Genomic DNA, 19,046 nt, shown 5'->3' with positions numbered 1-19,046 from the left:
TCAGATGACAGGTTTTGAAGAGAGCAAGAGACTAGGGTTAAAAGAAAGCATGGCCACATGCACTGGGAGGAAATGTCTTAGGAAAGTTGTGTGAGAAAGGGCGCAATCGGCTTTAATGTGTTGGAATGGAGAGTCCAAATAGATAAATAATAAGAAATGAATATCTTGGGTGAGATCACCTAATAGATATTTTGAAGGTCCTGTTAAAGGATATATAATTAAATTATATTACTATTTAAGAACTACTCTACTTGCTTGAGTATTTTAGTGGTAAACAAACAGCCTCAAAGATTATGCCAGTATCTTTTAATAGGATTAATTTGGGGCCAGTAGAGATTTCTAGCTTGCATCAGGCTTGAGAAGGGGAAAATCTAAACTAGGGAAGCTGTAGCAGAGATTAAGAAGTGAAAGTCAGATAGATGATTTGGATGTAGCAGGAGAGGACCAATCAGTGAGACTCAGGGATGGCATACAGGTGAAAGAGGAAGATGAATAAAGATATAAATAATGAGCCCAAGTTTTTGAACACTGGGTGAACCTGAAGAATGGTGGATAATAAACATAGCCAGGAAATGGGAATTCAATTTCCTAGGGAATTTTCCTCGTAAGATTTTACTAGAGTTAGTCTTTGTTGTCAATATGGCTACCAGCAGTTCTCTGTTTTCACGAGGTAAAAAAAAAACCAAAGTGTTTGAAGATGAGTTATTTTAGAACCTGATGTTTTGCTATCCTCAGGGAAGGGGGTTATAATCATGAGTGATTGTACCACATCACGAAAACATAATCATCCCTTCTTGTTGTTTGCTGGATTTGGCAAAGTAAAAGTCAGCAACTCTCTGTCATGATCTAATGGGAAAATACCAGGTAGCTGGTTTTATTAGGACTGGGAATATATTTTGGCATCTTTGTAGATTGATTAATGGAAAACTCTATTTTTAGGATTAATGAAAGTTGAAGGGTCAGAAGATTTTCTTTCTGTCAACCCATTGCCTTCAAGTCCATTTACTTATCCTGTGCCAAAAGGAACACCACCATCCATGGAAGACTCTGGGGTATCTTTGCCATCCTCACCATATCCAGTCTCCTCTGTCACATTTGATCTTCTTGCTAAAGAAGTAACTATACCGTTTGGCATGGACTCTTTGGCCTCCAAAGTCAAAGACCAATTAGAAGTGAGCACTTGGATGCCAGACACAGCTATGGAAAAAGAGTTCATGTTTGAAAGTGGTTTGGGTTCAGGGTCTGGGCAAAAGGAAGACCTGATTACCTGGCCATGGAGTGAAACTTCATTAGAGAAGAGCACTGAACCATTGTCCAAGTCATGGCTTGAAGCTGAGGATTCACTTTTGCTAACTGAGGGTATAGATGTGAGACTAGTTATAGATGACAAAATAGATTCTGCATATCAACATACTGAGCGTTCAGAATATGGGCCTTTTAATGGGTCTACAAACTTTGCAGAAGATGAGCCCCTTAGTGGACCTACTGTGTCCCTCTTTGCAGAGACCACAACTCAATCTGCATCTCCAATTCTACCCAAACACACATCAGAGGTACCCGACACTGATTATTACTCAGTTACCAAATCACCTCCTCTGTTGACATTTGTGGCAGTCTCTGCTTCTACTGATAAACCAGATCAAGTAGAACATTTTCTAAAGGAGGATATGGAGCAGACTACAGAGTCATTTAACCGTGAATGGTTTGACAATAAGATTTCAATAGAAAAGTCAGATGTGCAGCTTTTGAGGACCACAGTGCCAGAGTCAGATGTCATTTGGGCAAGAACTTCTCCCTTAGGGAAACTGTCCAGAGACACATCGGCAAGTACACCACAGAGTACTGACAAGCTCTGGTCGAAAGCTTCCATGACACAGTCTACCAAATTGCCTTCAACCATAAGTTCCGCCCTGCTGGAAGATGAAGTCATTATGGGTGTACAGGATATTTCATTAGAGTTGGACCAGATAGGCACAGATTACTATCAGCCTGAGCTAATCCCTGAGGAAAGTGGCATGGTTGGTAGTTATGTGGAAATGTCTACAAATATCCACTCCACAGAGATGGCTGTTGTGGCTCAACCCACAAGAAACGATGACTTGAGTCATACCCAAGCCGCTGGAGCTGTGGTGGTTTTCTTCAGCCTCAGAGTGACTAACATGATGTTTTCAGAAGATCTGTTTAATAAAAACTCTTTGGAGTATAAAGCCCTGGAGCAAAGATTCTTAGAACTGGTAAGCATAAGAAGTGAAATACGGGCATTAGTGAATAATCATATATGAACCACCCCTCTTTCCCCACAACGTAAGATCTGAGCCAAGGAAAGTGTGGTCTGCTGTGGACTTTCATTTCCTATCATCTCCAAATAGTGTAATGGCCTAGGGTTGGTAGGAAAAGAATGAGACAGGTGGATACAAAAAAAGGAAAACACAAATGTGGCATAACAGTGATATGACAACTTAGATACTGGATTTTTTATTCTGTAATTTCTAGGACTGAAACAAGTTTAAGATTTATCTTCACATTTTATTGTGAGATCAGTGCTTTGTAGGTACCTATAATGCTTTCACTGTCACGATCCTTTAGTGAAACAGAGAATAAACTCTCTGGTGGCTAAAACTGTGAGTTACATGGATTTCCTAAATAACTTTGATAACCTTATGACTCAAATAATTCACAATTCATACTTCTGTTTATGAACAATTTAAATAATGTAAACAATACAGTTTGGAAAACTGGAGAGGTTCGTCTTTCTTTGTTTTTGGTGTATTGAACAAAATGTAAAACTTTGTCAATAAACTAACCACTTTACGTGTATTGTAGCTGGTTCCCTATCTCCAATCAAATCTCACTGGATTCCAGAATTTAGAAATCCTGAACTTCAGAAATGGCAGTATTGTGGTGAATAGCCGAATGAAGTTCACCAGGTCTGTCCTTCCTAACGTCACCAGTGCTGTCTATGTGATTCTGGAAGACTTTTGCACTACTGCCTACCAAACCATGAACTTGGCTATTGATAAATACTCCCTTGATGTGGAATCAGGTAATGATATTGAATACCATCATGGTTTCTTAGTGGAATCTAATTATTTTTTGTGTGTATTTTCTTCCACTGAATTGGTAAGTTCAGTACTCACCCAATAAGTTCAATACTAGGTAAAAGAGGACTAAGTCAGGCAAATTTGCTGCATTTTGATAATTAGTAAATTATCTCTTCCAAGGATGTCAGTATCATTCTTTTTTCAGAAGGATTGTCCCACATGCTATCTTTACTTAGCTCCCATTCTCTTTTCTACCTGCTCTGTCTTTTTCTCTCTTTACTAATCCATTGAATCTGTTCTTGCTACCTCTGTATGTTGTGAACCCCATTAGATGTGAACTCTCTTGCCTTCTGTGTTATTCTTCTGTGTTGTTTTATCTATTTCCATTATTGTAAGTCTAATATAAATGTCAATAACTCTCTACATTTTTATATGCAGATCATGCTTATTTTCTGAGCTCCAGAATCTGTATCTAACTACGTAGTTGATGACCTCAATTTGGATATATTCTATGTATATCAAGCTTAGATTAAGCCCTGAAGCTAAGACTGAGCCCTTGTTTTCCATCTCTTCGTACCTTCCAACTAAATCTGCTTCTCTCAGCTTGTCTCTGTTGTTAAATGGAAATTATATCCGCTCCACTACTGAAGCCAGATACATAGAAAGTTACTCTGATACCTCAGTTTCCATCACCTCTAACTTTTAGTCACTCACTAAACTTACATTGATTCTGAATTCTAGATATCTCAGATCTATGTGTTCTCTGCCTTCACTGCTCCTTCTTTAGGCCAAACCATCATCATCTTTCATTTGGACCAGTTTCCCCACTGTCTCCCTTTTTTTCCCTACCTCCCATCTCCTCCCATTCGTTTTCCAGACAGCAACCAGAGCACTCTTTCTAGAGCATTGATCAGATTATTTCACTTTCCTGCTTAAAATACTTTCAGTGGCTACCTGGTTCAGTAACCACAGGCCTGGTTCCTATCTTCTTCCCCAGTATCACCCAGTGACACGAACTTTTTACTCACTGTGTTCTACTCGGACTAGCTTCTTTTGGGTTCCTTTGATTCCCCAAACTTTTCTTGTCTTGAAACCTTTGCACGCTCTTCTTTGCCTGAATCTCTTTCCCCTCTTGGCTGATTTCTGCTTACCCTTTATGCCTCTGTTCAAATGTCTCTTCCTCAAGACTTTCACTGATTCATCCATAATATAGACTGGTTCTTTTCCCTCTGTAGAATTTATAACTATTGTAATCATGCTAATTTATGCACATAGTTGCTTAATAGCTATTTTTCCCAGTGGAACTATCCACACAGACTGAGATTTTATCTGTTTAATTAGCCACTTTGTAGCCAAAACCTCTGCATATAGAATGTACTCAAAAATACTGTGAATGAATGAAATAAACCATTATTTTTATTTGTAAGACTTGGATGCAGAGAATACTGGTGGATGCTCAAACTTTTTTCTTTTTTACCTTCTGCATACCAGAGGAGCGTGGTTTTGAGTAGGAGTAAGATGGAATGTCTGGGTTTGAATTTCTCCAGTGCTCTTTACTCTCAAACTGGTTTGGAAGTCAGCCCTATTCTTTAACCGGGAAAGAAGCAAACATTCTTTCCTTTGAAATCCATGAAGGATCATTATTCATTGAAAGTGAGGAAAATGATTTAGCTAATTCCCCTATATCCGCATCTCTTGCCACTTGAGTTCTTTAAGGACATTTGCACATTTTTTGCCATGTGGTCTTGTGGTATAGTGGAAGAAGCAATTAATTATAATATGGAAGGCCTGGTTTCTTGCCTCTGCTTTGCCATTTATCATTTGTGTGATCCTAGATGAGCTGTTTTATCTCTGAACCTTACTCCCTTATATAGCAAATGGGATAATATTACTTGGCTAGTATTTCATGGGGCTATTCTAAGGATTAAACAAATAACATATATAAAAGCATTTGACTAGCCATATAAACGCAAGCAGTGTTGATTTATAAAGCTTTTGCAAAAGTCTACCCACTTCTTTTTAAAGAGAAGTATTTAAATAAGTACATTTACTTCAATTTTGTATGTAACTCACGTGTCAGATGTATGCCAAGTCATCCAGGTTTATAGAACCACCTTTTTCCTTAATATTCAAATGAATGTACATTCATCCTCATCATCTGCAGTGTAAAACCTCCATCCTAGCCCCTCCAAGCCCTAACATCTCTAGGAATTATCAGGGAATTTAACTATCTCTTAAATTTCCAATCTCACCATATCCCTTGACCCTTGTGGTTGTTCTTTATGTTAATTCAACACAGATCACAGTCCCATATTTTATTTTCCCAAAGTACCCTCAACACAGGGCAGTTGATTCCATCAGATATTTGCTGATGACATGAGGGTGATAGGGGAGTTTTTGTCATAGTACAGAAAATGGGTTAAAAAAATATTACCGTTAGGTATAAATATCCCAAAATTTCTCAGCCACACTTTCAAAGGTGTCTTTTAACAGCCAATTTTTCCTCCAGGACAGAGTCAATTGCTACATTACTCTGGCACCTCTGGCTATTTTTCCAGACCTTCTTCATATTTCCTCTACTCCCATATTCTGGGACCCATCAATCCTTCTCTTTGCCTGTCCCTGGAAAACCAGAATGTAATTCATTGTACAGTTTAGATCACTGTCTCCTATCTCAAGCGTAGCTCCAAGTCTTCCTCTGTTTTCCCATAAAGTCATTAAATATTCTTCCAAATGGAGAGCTATCCATTCTGAACATCTACCTTTAATCTGCACAAAAGACTAGAAAGAGACTTTAACATGCCAATCTCTTATTTGCATGATTAAAATATTGGTCTCAGTCTCTCTCCTTGATTGGAAATAAAAGGGGACAACATTTATCTTTCTCCCCTTATGGATTCTATTTTTCCTTTCCCTAGGCACTCACCTACACCCATAGAATGGTCACAGAGTTTTAGAAATTTTAAATAGAATTTTCCTATTACACATACATTTTTAGCTAAAAGGTTTCAGATTAAAATATTATATTTTATTTGAACTTGGCTAAAGATAAGATTGACTTTCCTCTTGCTTAATTTATTTTCACATATAATGTCTCAGAAATTCTTGAACTTCCATTAATAAAGGGGGACTGTGCAATACCATCCTTTGTTGTTGTTCAGTTGCTAAGTCGAGTCCAACTCTTTGGGACCCCATGGACTGCAGGACATCAGGCTCCTCTGTCCTCCACTATCTACCAGAGTCTGCTCAAATTCATGTCCATTGAATCAGTGATGATATCTAACCATCTCATCCTTTGCCACCCGCTTCTCCTTTTGCCTTCAGTCTTTCCCAGGATCAGAGTCTTTTCCGGTGGGTCCACTCTTCACATCATATGGCCAAAGTATTGGAGCTTCAGCTTCAGCAACAGTCCTTCCAGTGAATATTTAGGGTTGATTTGCTTTAGGATTGATTGGTTTGATCATGCAGTCCAAAGCACTCTCAGGAGTCTCCACCAGTATTACAATTCAGAAGCATCAGTTCTTTGGTACTCAGCCTTCTTTATGGTCCAACCCTCACATCCATACATGAAAACTGGACAAACCATAGCTTTGACTATATGGACCTTTGTTGGTAAAGTGATGTGTACTTTTTAATATGCTATCTAGGTCTGTCATAGCTTTCCTTTCATGGAGCAAGTGTCTTTTAATTTCATGGTTGTACTCACCATCTGCAGTGATTTTGGCGCCCAAGAAAATAAAATCTGTCACTGCTTCCACTTTCCCCCTTCTATTTGCCATGAGGTGATGGGATCAGATCCCATGATCTTAGTTTTTTAGTGTTGAGTTTTAGGTCAGCTTTTTCACTCTCATCTTTCACCCCCTCATCAAGAGGCTCTTTAGTTCCTCTTCACTTTCTGCCATTAGTGGTATTATCTGCATATCAAAGGTTGTTGGTATTTCTCCCGGCCAAACTTGATTCCACCTTGTGATTCATCCAGCCTGGCATTTCACATGATATGCTCTGCATATAAGTTAAGTAAACAGGATAACAATATACAGCCTTGTTGTATTCCTTTCCCAATTTAGAGTCAGTCTATTGTTCCATGTCCAGTACTAACCATTGCTTCTTGACCTGCATATAGGTTATACAGGTTTCTCAGGAGACAGGTAAGGTTGTCTAGAACTCCTGTTTCTTTAAAAATTTTCCGGTTTGTTCTGATCCACAAAGTCAAAAGCTTTAGCATAATCAATGAAGCAGAAGTAGATGTTTTTCTAACACTCCTTTGCTTTCTGCATGATCCAACAAATGTTGGCAATTTGAACTCTGGTTCCTCTGCCTTTTCTAAACCCAGCTTGAACATCTGGAAGTTCTCAGTTCATGTACTGCTGAATCCTAGCTTGGAGGATTTTGAGCATAACATTGCTAGCCTGTGAAATGAGAGCAATTGTACAGTAGTTTGAACATTGTTTGACACTGCCCTTCTTTGGAATTGAAGTGAAAAAAGGACCTTTTCCAGTCCTGTGACTGCTGCTGAGTTTTCCAAATTTGATGGCATATTGAGTGCATTACTTTAATAGCATCATCTTTTAGGATTTGAAATAGCTCAAAACTCAGCTGGAATTCCATCATCTCCACTAGCTTTGTAGTAATGCTCCCTAAGGCTCACTTGACTTCACACTCCAGGGTGTCCAACTCTAGATGAGTGACCACACCATTGTGGTTATCTGGTTTATTAAGACCTTTTTAGTATAGTTCTGTGTGTTCTTGCTACCTCTTCTTAATCTCTTCTGCTTCTGTGTCCTTGTGTCCAGATTTCCCTCTTTTTATAAGGACACCAGGTATTGGACTTTGGGTAACCTAACCCAGTATGACCTCATCTCAACTTGATTGCATTTGCAAAGACACTATTTCCAAACAAAGTCATATTCCAAGGTTCTAGGTGGGCATGAATTTTCAGGGGATGCTACTCAACCCAATACCTCCCCTTTCATTCCTACATAGGGCCAAGAAAGATTAGCTGCAGAGAACCTACAAATTCCAAGGTCACAGATTTGTGCAAAATGTCTTGAATTTTCATAGCAGCAAGGAAGTTATTGATTCTGAAAGCAATATTAATTTACCTGGAAACTGAGAGACTATGCTTTTTGTTTTTCAACCTTGTTTTCATCTTCTAGCTACACCTTATGCTTTTTCATATAGATGAGTTCATGGGTCATTTCCAGTGATTTCTTATATTTGTGGTATCTTCATTACCATTTGCCTTTTTGTAGTTCAGAGATTGCCATTCACCAGGGAAGAACATGCAGTTTTACCATGATAGGATGGAAGGCCATCTATGGCCAGTTCTTATATCGTTTTTGACTGGGTTTTGTCCTAAATAATTTTTTTAAATGTCACTTTCTCTCATCCCATGAATGGAAAATGGAATTACTAAAGCCAAAATACTGTTGAGATCGTGTGGCTGATATGTTTTTATGATATTAACTTTCACAAATCTCAGCTGTTCTTAGACTGCTCTTTCGGGGCTGTGCTCATCCCTGAGGCTTCCACCAGTTCTTCTCTATACTCTGTCTCTCCATCCCGTGTTCTCAGTGAGGTGAGGGTGGGAGTAGGGCAGCCTCACGTGTGGAGTAGAGGACCACGACAGCAGCATAGGGTTGGTGGGAATGAAAGGTACATGAAAACTGTTTAATTTAGACTTGTAGTTCATAGGTTTTAAATCTTCTACATGCTTCCTATATAAAACAGGTCAAGGCTCGCCCAGGTCACTGGATCCTATAGTCTGGCTCTGCATTTCAAAGAAATTTGACAAAAGCTATCATCAGTCAAGGGCGAATCAGAAACTTTTTGTGGTGTGGGTGGTGATATATTTCAGTGATTCAGGAAGGGGATTATCCCATGGTACTTTGGATGGGAGACCCTTACTGGAGGGGCTTCTTATACCCCAGTTCCTATGTTTTGCCTTTCCTTATACCATTCTCTGGTTTGTTTGGTATTTTAGGTGATCAAGCCAACCCTTGCAAGTTTCAGGCATGCAATGAATTTTCTGAGTGTTTGGTCAATCCCTGGAGTGGAGAGGCAGAGTGCAGATGCTACCCTGGGTACCTGAGTGTGGAAGAGCTGCCCTGTCAGAGTCTCTGTGACCTACAGCCCAACTTCTGCTTGAATGATGGGAAGTGTGACATCATGCCTGGACATGGGGCCATTTGTAGGTATGTCGTAGGGAGAGATATTGGCTTCACCAGGTTAGAGATACTTCCTCTGAAGAAAGAGATCTGTGCCTATGATGTTAGGATGATCACAACAGCTTTTATTAGAGAAGTTATATCTAGGTAATAGATGTGGCGGTGGTTTAGCTGCTAAGTCATGTCTGACTCCTGTGACCCCCATGGACTGTAGCCCGCCAGGCTCCTCTGTTCATGGGATTCTTGTTCTTCCAGGCAAGAATACTGGAGTGGGATGCCATTTCCTTCTTCCTGACCCAGGGATCGAACCTAGGTCTCCTGCACTGCAGGCCGATTTTTTTCCCAACTGAGCTACCAGATGGGTGCCATCTAGTTCACATGTGAAGAGACTGAATCCGTTAATAGGCCTGAATTATACCTGGTTCAGTGGGTTATTTTATCTTATGTTCTACGAAGCTATAAGAAAAACATTGCCTAGTGTCTTCTGGAGAGTACTTAGAGTAGTTGGAGATCTTTGTGTAATGGTTTTTAGTGGTGATAACAAGGCAATTGCTGCTCAAATTGTGTTTTGATATATAATCAACACTTTATACTGTATCTGAAACAGAGGAGTTTTATTGTTCTATTTGAATTGTTTTTAACAGCTTTGGGCTGCTCTTGGTCAAAATGAGTATTCAAAAATAAAGAATAGCAAGTATTTAAAGTTGTGATATTTTGAGTATCTAATTTCTATTTTTTAAAGGTAGAGTCAAAGAAAATATACCAGACAGATGAGCAGATTCAGGCAGACTTCCCTGGTCACTCTACTTAAACAGAGCAGAACCAACCATCCTCCCTTCCACATCCAACCAAAGTCACAAGGTGTGAAGGGGAGGATGCTGAGAACAAGCAGCGGGTGGGGACCTCAGTAAGAGGACAGTCTGTGAATTTCAAAAGGGAAAAGTGTTGGCATCAATGTCAAAAGCAGAGGAAACAGGTGGAAATGATTCAGATTTTCTGTATATAAAGTTTGGCTATAAAACTAAGAGGACAAATAGTCTCTTGATTTTCAAAGAAATAAACCTGATTTTATAAAGCAGTGATTACTGCTCTGGGAATTGAGGACGCTTTTGCATAGTGTGTGGCCGTGTAGTTTGGAGGATCTCTGCAGAGTGGTGGAAGGATGTGAGGAGTCTGGGGACTTGGGTTCTAGACCAGCTCTGTTGCTGACAAATTGTGCGATCTAACTCCAGTTTTTTCTTTTATCGAAAACGGGCCTGTTTTTCATTATCCATAAACAACAGAGTTGACTAGACTACTTTCTATAAGTCTAGTTATTCTTTTATCAGTCTTTCAAGTAGTCACTGAGGACCTCTTGAGTCTATGCACAGCCTTTAATCTTACTCACCTCTTTACTAAAGATTCCTATGGTCAGCATTTCTCTCTCTACCTGTGCTCAGTCCCACTGAAGGGTCTGCTGTTGTTCCTTTCAACAGAGTGATTTCACCTGGGGCTTGGTCACTTCTTGTTCCAGGTGCCGGGTGGGTGAGAACTGGTGGTACCGTGGTGAGCACTGCGAAGAGTTTGTGTCTGAGCCCTTGGTGATCGGTGTCACCATTGCCTCCATGATTGGACTTGTCCTCATTTCTTCTGCTGCAGTCTTCTTCATCATCAAGGCTCTTCAAGCTCAATATGTTAGGAGGGAAAGAGGGAGACCCTCCAGGTAAATAACAACAGTTGCTCTCTGATGGAATAAAATATTCCTTTTATTCATTCATTTTGTACTTTATGTGTCCTGAGTACTGGAAGGGATCTGAATGGAGGGGAGAGGGTTATAAAATTGAGAAGAGACATGGTCCCTGTCCTCAGAGGGTGTCAGTCTGGAAACAAACATAAGCAACACTTTGAACAACCTGCTAGAATGCCTAGATGAGTAATGAATTTGTTTTGCCTAGGGGAGCGCAGCTTAGATGTTTTAATGATGGTTATGGTATTTGACTGGACAGAAGAGTAGATGTTTGCTCCAGGAGGTGGATGGAAAACTTTCTAGCCAGTTGAAGGAACAGAGAGGCATGCATGAATCTCACTGTACAATGGAGGAATGGCATCCCTGAGTGGGGCCAGACTGCCTGTTGCATGGTGCAGGAGGGGTTGGAAGGGTGATGGGGATAAGGTGAGGCCTGTGTGAGGACCAGATCTGTTAGTTTGTTCCCCTTTGGCTCACTCCAGTGGTAATTAGGCAGATTTTACATCTAGGTAAGAATCGACAGGAAATAGAATCTGATTCTCATTTTAGTTAAGTATAGGTTCATTAATAGAGGAGATAGAACCTATTCTACTTGCTAGACTAGTGATCCAAGGACCTTTTGGTGTAATGTGATCACAGTCACTGGCTGTACTTTGCTTCTGTGCTTCCAGGTCTACTTCCGGTCTAGGTTACCTTCACTCACCCTCTGGCTTGGCTGAGGAGGCACTGCTCCTAGTTTCCTATAGCACCCAGAACATAATTCTGTTATCATGTTTATATTTTTTATTGGTTCTGACTTTTCATTGGACCATGATCTTGTTCTACAGAGATTCAAACAAATTCTTTGTATTGTCAGCATCTAGAAAATTCCTAGGCACATAATCAGTGCTCAGTAAATAGTTGTAGACCTGAATTGAATTTAACTGAAGCCCATTCCCCGATGAGTTTTAATTTCTATTACTTTCTTTGTGTGGTTACACACCGATTTTTTTTTAAATTTATTTATTTTTAATTGAAGGATAATTGCTTTACAGTATTGTGTTGGTTTCTACTAAACATGAACATGAATCAGCCATAGGTCTACCCATGTCTCCTTCCACTTGAACATCCCTCCCCCCTCCTGCCTCCATCCTACTCCTGTAGTTTGTCACCGAGCCCCAGCTTGAGTTCCCTGAGTCATACAGCAGATTCCCATTGGTTATTTTACATATGGTAATGTGTGTTTCCATGTTACTCTTTCCATATATACCACCCTCTCCTCCCCCTCTCCCCCAGCCATGTCCCTAAAACTGTCCTCAATGTCTGTGTCTCCATTGCTGCTCTACAGATAGGTTCATCAGTACCATCTTTCTAGACTCCACATATATGCGTTAGTGTGCATTTGTTTTTCTCTTTCTGACTTACTTCGCTCTTGTATAAGAGGCACTGTGTTCATCCACCTCATTAGGACTGACTCAAATGTGTTCCCTTTTATGGCTGAATAGTATTTACACACTGATTTTTAATTTGTCTATGCTGGGAATAATGATGCTATTCCCACTAATTTTAATGAAATGCTTAATATTTAATATTCCTTAAAATTTAATATTTCCATTAATATTAATGAAATTCTATCAGCAGACATAGTTCCCCATCAACATTCATTAGGTACCAGGCACTTTAGGGCAAATAAAAAATAAAGAGACAAAGAACTGGCCCCACAGGGGACTTATCAAGTAGTTGAGGAAATTATAGTGATAACAAGTTAGTAAATAATATTTGAGATTGATCTGGATCTTTTCCACAGTCACTCTCCTCCCATTTGTATCCAATTAGTCTCTTTTTCTTCCTCAACAGGAATTTTGCTCCAGGTAAATAGTCTCCTAAATAGTTGAGCATCCAGAAAAGAACCTGAGTCAATTATACTTTTCTTTTTGTGGCTCCAGCAGGCAGCGAGATGGCCTCTCGTCCGTAGAAAGAGCCGTGAAGCACAACCCCGTATTTGAAAGTTACGAGGCCGACCTCGAGCAGTATGAGGGCCCCTACCCTCAGCGGCCCTTCTACAGGTCCACAGACAGAGAGATGATTGCTGGTCTGAGCAGGGAAGAGATCAGACAAATGTATGAGAACAGTGACCTTTCCAGAGAGGTAGGAAACTTGGTTTTTATGTTGTTGCTCTGCTAGGGCGTGGGTGTGTGTGTGTTCGTGTGTATACTTAGGCTTCAAGAAAGAATGGAAATTATTTCATGATTAGTTTTTTTACCTCGTGACACCTCCCAGTCAATGTGATATGTAGCCAGGATATAGTTCTGAGTTGTATTATATTTCCTACCCAGTGATTCTTGTATTGTTATTAGCAAATGTCTCCCTCCTCCCTTAGAAATGTTAGCAAATGTCTCCCTCCGTACTCCTTAGAAATATATGTCTGAGTTATTCAGAGCAGTTCATGTAGTAGCCACAACTTTCACTTTTTTTTGAAAAATCTGTTGTTTTCTGTAGCTCTCTCCTGTACTGTCCAGAAAGCTACAGTCTTATAAAAATTAAACCTCTTTTTTAAAAGGCCATTAAAAAAAATAATAATAAATAAAAAAAAAATAAATTAAAAAAAAATAAAATAAAAGGCCATTAAAGTTTTTTTTTAATGCAATATATGGATTTTTTTTTTTCTTCTTCCTTCCTTCCTTCCTCCCTTAAAGGAAATCCAAGAAAGAATGAGAATTTTGGAACTCTATGCCAGGGATCCTGAGTTTGCAGCTTTTGTCAGAGAACATCAAATGTAAGCATTTAAGAGAGTACTTGCACCCAGATTCTAAACAGTTTGCCTTACAGTAGGGCCACGAGTGTGAATACCTAATTCCTGTCCATATGACAGGGGTTTTGTTGGTAACCAGCGTTGTTGAGTTCTTTACAGTTAATCCACTTCCACTCTGATTTCGCAGTTATTCCTTCTAGTGTCTTTACAAGTTGAATTTTTTTATATAAGTTTTATGAGTGCGGAAAGGAAACATCAAAGAAATGGAGAGTCTTACTCAGGATCACAATGACAGCAAGTGCCAATGAAGATTGAAAACAAAGACACTCTGTGTTCTGGACTAAAGCTTCCTCGTTCTGTCATATTTTCTCTTATTAACATAGAGTCACCTGTTTGAATAGCCACAAATGCTCACATATTTTAACATATACTTCCTTTCCTATCTCTGTAGATACTTTTAGGTATACTTTGAATGAGGCAGATCCCATTCAAGTGTGTCTCTTGCTTCTTTCAACGTCACCTTACTTTTCAATATGTCTTTTTTCCATTACTTTTTTCAGCATATATTTTGGTCAAGTGTCCATAGTTTTTTGTCTTTCTTTGCATCTCAGGATCCATAACAAGATGTAGGTTACAAAAATACAATACCCTTGTAAAGAGACCATATATAGATGTTAACTGAATGTAGTGGGTGGGATTATTATTTGGTTTTGATATTTGGTCCTATAGCTGCCCTTGCAAAGGTGCTTCCTCATGGATGGGTCTCACCCAGGCCAGATAATGGCACCTGGCTTTTAGAAGAGGAAAACTAGAGCAATTCATGCCTGCTTATAGAAGAAACTGATAAAGGATCAACCACACATGTGGTTCTGGTTGGAGCCTCTGCCCCTTTGCTCCAAATCCCCTTTCTTTGACAGGCAGCCCCTCACTCATGGTTCCTCTGATAGGAACGGATGGATTGACACCAAAGGAAACTAAAGAAGATGCTTTTCTAGTTCCACATGCATTTCTTCTTTCCTTTGAGAAGAAAACTCTCTGAACATCTGACTTGGCCAATGGGAATTACTGCAAACCTTGCTTGAGTGCTGTCAAAGCAATATTAATAGGATTCTACCTTTTAATCCAGGATATCCGCTAATCTCTGTATCTCCAGCCAGTAGATGACCTATGGCACAACTCCAGTGGTATCCAATAGACATCACATGGCTGATTTTTTTAAATCTTTCCTAAGACCCTTTTTAAGCCCCTCAGAGCCATCTGTGTTTCCTGAATTAAAAATGTATCTCATCTAGGCTAAGAAATCCAGAGGGGAACCAGGAGAGCCTAATTAGGGACAGGCAGATTGACTGCGTGCTTTACTTTCTTCTGGTAAACTGTTTGGCATTAAAATATATGAAAAAAAAATCATATAACAAAGAAGAGTTAAACAAGATCCAGTGAAACAAAAGAATGTTCACACAGACACTGTAACCCTAAGGGGATTGTTCAAAGTCAGGAGACAGCATTGAAAAAATGTTAGGGACGTGATCAGTACGTTTTCAGTTTTCATGTAGTCTGGAGTTTTCATCTACCAGTAGCTCATGAAAATATTAATGGATTTGGTTTAGGATTCAGTAAAAATATTACATAGTCTCTGTAGACTGGATTTTTTTTTTAACTTAGCAAAGCAGAGGGGAGCTTTCCTGCAAAGAAAGGATTGGTAATTTTAGGAATATAGTTTGACAATACATTTCAACAAAAGTGCATTTCAGTACCTTTTAGTTTTTTTCAACTAATTGCTCTTTGTTTGTTTCATAGCAGAGAAGAGCTTTAATCAAAATTCATGTTTGCAACTGATTAGAAGCCTAGAGAAGATGGAGATCGCTCATTACATCATATTAATTAACCTGGAATTGGAACTCTGTTGAAAGAAGAATTTTCTATTAAAAAATTAAATTCGGGACTCAAAATTTTTTTCTAGTTTAGAATTTGGCCAGAGATGTGATGGTATTTATATCCACAAAGACCAAAAGTTGTATTTCAGTTCAGTTCAGTCACTCAGTTGTGTCTGAACATTCTTTTGCAAGCCCATGGACTGCAGCACGCCAGGCCTCCCTGTCCATCACCAGGTCTTGGAGTTTACTCAAAGTCATGTCCATTGAGTCAGTGATGCCATCCAACCATCTCATCCTCTGTCATTCCCTTCTCCTCCTGCCTTCCATCTTTCCCAGCATCACGGTCTTTTCAACATCAGGTGGCCAAAGTATTGGAGTTTCAGCTTCAGCATCAATCCTTCCAATGAATATTCAGGACTGATCTCCTTTAGGATGGACTGGTTGAATCTCCTTGCAGTCCAAGGGACTCTCAAGAGTCTTCTCCAAGACCACAGTTCAAAAGCATCAATTCTTCAGCACTCAGCTTTGTTTATAGTCCAACTCTCACATCCATACATGACTACTGAAAAAACCATAGCTTTGACTAGACAGACCTTTGTTGGCAAAGTAATGTCTCTGCTTTTTAATATTCTGTCTAGGCTGGTCATAGTTTTTCTTCCAAGAAGGAAGCGTCTTTTAATTTCATGACTGCAGTCACCATCTGCAGTGATTTTGGAGCCCCCCAAAATAAAGACTGTCACTGTTTCCATTGTTTCCCCATCTATTTGCTATGAAGTGATGGGAAGCTATATTTAAAGGGAATCAAAACTGTGTGAATTCTGGAAAGTTTTCTATAAGGAAAAAGCTGGGTCTGGGAATTGGGGATGCATTTGCTATCTGTTTCTGAGTCTGAGGGTGTCTCTTAATAATTGTGCCTCAGGTTTCACAGCAGGAAGACAAGGTGAGACTCTTACCAGAGGAAGTAAACTTAATAGCTGAATATTTGTAGCATGTTAATTCAGCTGGAATGAAAAGCTTTTGAAGTAGTTTTAACATAGTTTATGGTCAGACATTCACCTAACTAAAAATATTAAGCCTTTTTTGAATCAAACTGTTGAAGAAAAAGCAACCTTTTTGCTGGAGAAGAGTTAGGCCTGTACTTCGTGCTTCTACCAGAGTTTTCAGTTTCCAAAGCCTGTTAATCAAAACCACATTATTTTGTTAATTATGTTAATATCCTGTTTTTTAAAACTGTCTTGGCCAACACATATGTATAAAGTGTAGAGGGTTCTCCTTAGACTAAAGATGAATTCAATCAAGTGGACAGGGAAGGAGAGGGTGGTGGGTCAAGACCACCGTACTGAGAGTGTACTTTGCTGATTGACGGGTGGGCTGAGTCAGAACAGATGGGTTCCCTGACTCTGCTGCTGCTACCTCACCATGTCCTGGGCCAACCTTGTATCTCCTCTAGTTCCTGGTGTTTTAATTTCAAAAACAGCATTTAACTCCCTCCTGTGGTATAGGTTGGCTGCCTCTTTAAGAATACCTTGTATCTAAATTCACTCCTGCTTACATAAAACATGGAAGGACTTTCATTGCAATTAAAATAACTTTTTTTTCTCTAAAGGTAGGAAAAAGTCACATCTTATATAAATTTTAACTGAAAATGGAAGCTTTACTCTATTTCCTAGCACTTTGTGAATGGTAGCCTTGGAGGGGGCATGGAGAGTGCCCTATCACTCCTAATATTGAGTTGTATATGCAAATAGGCTATTATTGATGCAGGTGTGTTTCATGTTAGGTCTGTTCATGTTAGTCAAAGATAATCTTAAATATTTTGGTTTCTTTATGACCAGATATTACTAACCAGGGATAGATTGACCATGAGCTAAAATACTTGGTTCATTTTTTTTCCCCCTCAATTTAATGACTGCCAATTTCACTCATTATGAAGACACCAGAAACGAAATTGCTGGGGTGAGTACCTGCCACAGTAAAGCTATTGAAAGCCTTGAAGATATCCAGGTATTTTGCGAAGTATGTATGGATCACAGGTTTTATGAGTGTATGTTTATATAGGTTGGTATTTCCTGTTTGCTGGGATTCTCTTTCATTCTCTACTCACATAATAGATTCTCTAAAAGTTCAGCATAGGTACAAGCCACTGCTTGGATATTTTCTACTGGGCTCATTTGAAAGGGAAATGATATTTATCTTTAAAGCATTGTAAATATTAATGACATTTGTCACTACTTAATGCTTAATTTTATTTGTAAAACTTCCTAAGATTTCTCTGTTGAAGATTCTAAACTTACTTGTAGATGAAAAAAAAAATTTTGTTTTTATTAACCCTAACCCAGTTAACCCTAGAAAGCAACATTTTAAATGAATGAATGCTTGCTGGCAGAGTCTAGATGGCCATGATTTGGGTGTAGAACTGGCCACCTTGTGGAACACTTACGAGAAGCACAAATGGGGCTGAAGGAGGATTGTTTCCAGAAGCCAATCAGTGAAGTAAGAATTCTGACATATTGCTGAAGAGCAAATCTCTTGTTGACTCTGCGCAAATGTCTGTTCCACATCTGTTAATGGAAGGAACTCTTGAACTCTCAGGGTGAGACCTGAGCTCCTCGGTTCAGGAATAAAGACTTTGGCCTTACCTCTGTCATAATTGAACCACGATGAGAAACACTGGAGAGTGAAGTTTCCATGGTGAAGATCCTCTGCTGTTCACACTGGAAGGGCTAAAAGAGCTATCGATTTTACAGGACAAACTATCTTGAAAGAGCTTTCAAAAAAGAACTTTTCCCTTGGGACTTCCCCGGTGGTCCAGTGGTTAAGAATCCACCTTGCAGTGCAGGGGATGAGGGTTTGATCCCTGGGTTGGAAAGATCCCACTTGTCATGGATTAACTAAGCCCGTGTGTTATAAACTACTGAGCCTGTGAGCTCCAGAGCCAGTGCACCACAACTAGAGAGTGCATGGTAAAGAATTCAAGGCGGTTTTTTGTTTTTGTTTTTTGGTCCAGAAGGTGCTTTGGAGTCTTGCAGATGTAACCTTTATAGTTGAGTATACGTACAGGATTCTTGGGTTCTGGATAATGGGAAATGTATTTGGTACGTAGGGCTCCATTTCCACATGGCAGTGGTTTAAGGGTATTTTTTCGCAGTTGTGTGCTGTAAAGTCCCATTTACTTCAAATAATAACACAAGGCCAAGTTTTACCTGATTTTAATCCCTCCCTTTGTTTTTTCTCTTCCTCAGTATCTGGTCATCATGGCTTGGCTGCTCCCCTCCTCATACTTTGTATCACATAGTAAATTGTAATGTAATTGAACAACCCTGATTTATTATTACTTCTGACAAAAGATGAAAATTGCACAAATATTCTTTGTAGGCACTAAAGCCATGTTGACTCAAATGTGTACCTGATCTATTTATTTGCATTCTTTTTTTGGTAAGTTTGCCTTCATCCATCTCATAATTTGTAGGCAGTGGGCATCTTTGTGTCATTTCCATGTTTTCAATA

At 39.3% G+C, this 19,046-nt stretch overlaps 1 protein-coding gene across 1 annotated transcript in view; it reads left to right on the top strand.

Annotated features, from left to right (window-relative positions):
- The window catches only part of IMPG2 (interphotoreceptor matrix proteoglycan 2), a 71,564-nt gene extending 57,871 nt beyond the window's left edge, over positions 1-13,693 (top strand). Inside the window, exons 13-18 of the mRNA XM_068968275.1 lie at positions 940-2,234; positions 2,824-3,043; positions 9,025-9,235; positions 10,722-10,910; positions 12,830-13,061; positions 13,610-13,693. Coding sequence (XP_068824376.1) covers positions 940-2,234; positions 2,824-3,043; positions 9,025-9,235; positions 10,722-10,910; positions 12,830-13,061; positions 13,610-13,693 — 2,231 coding nt within the window. The remainder of the gene's footprint in view (positions 1-939; positions 2,235-2,823; positions 3,044-9,024; positions 9,236-10,721; positions 10,911-12,829; positions 13,062-13,609) is intronic.
- Positions 13,694-19,046: the final 5,353 nt, after the last annotated feature.

Source organism: Capricornis sumatraensis, chromosome 1, assembly GCF_032405125.1.
Source record: "Capricornis sumatraensis isolate serow.1 chromosome 1, serow.2, whole genome shotgun sequence".
Taxonomy (NCBI): Eukaryota; Metazoa; Chordata; class Mammalia; order Artiodactyla; family Bovidae; genus Capricornis; species Capricornis sumatraensis.
The sequence above is the reverse complement of the archived record's forward strand: the minus strand, read 5'-3'. Positions and strand labels throughout refer to the sequence as shown.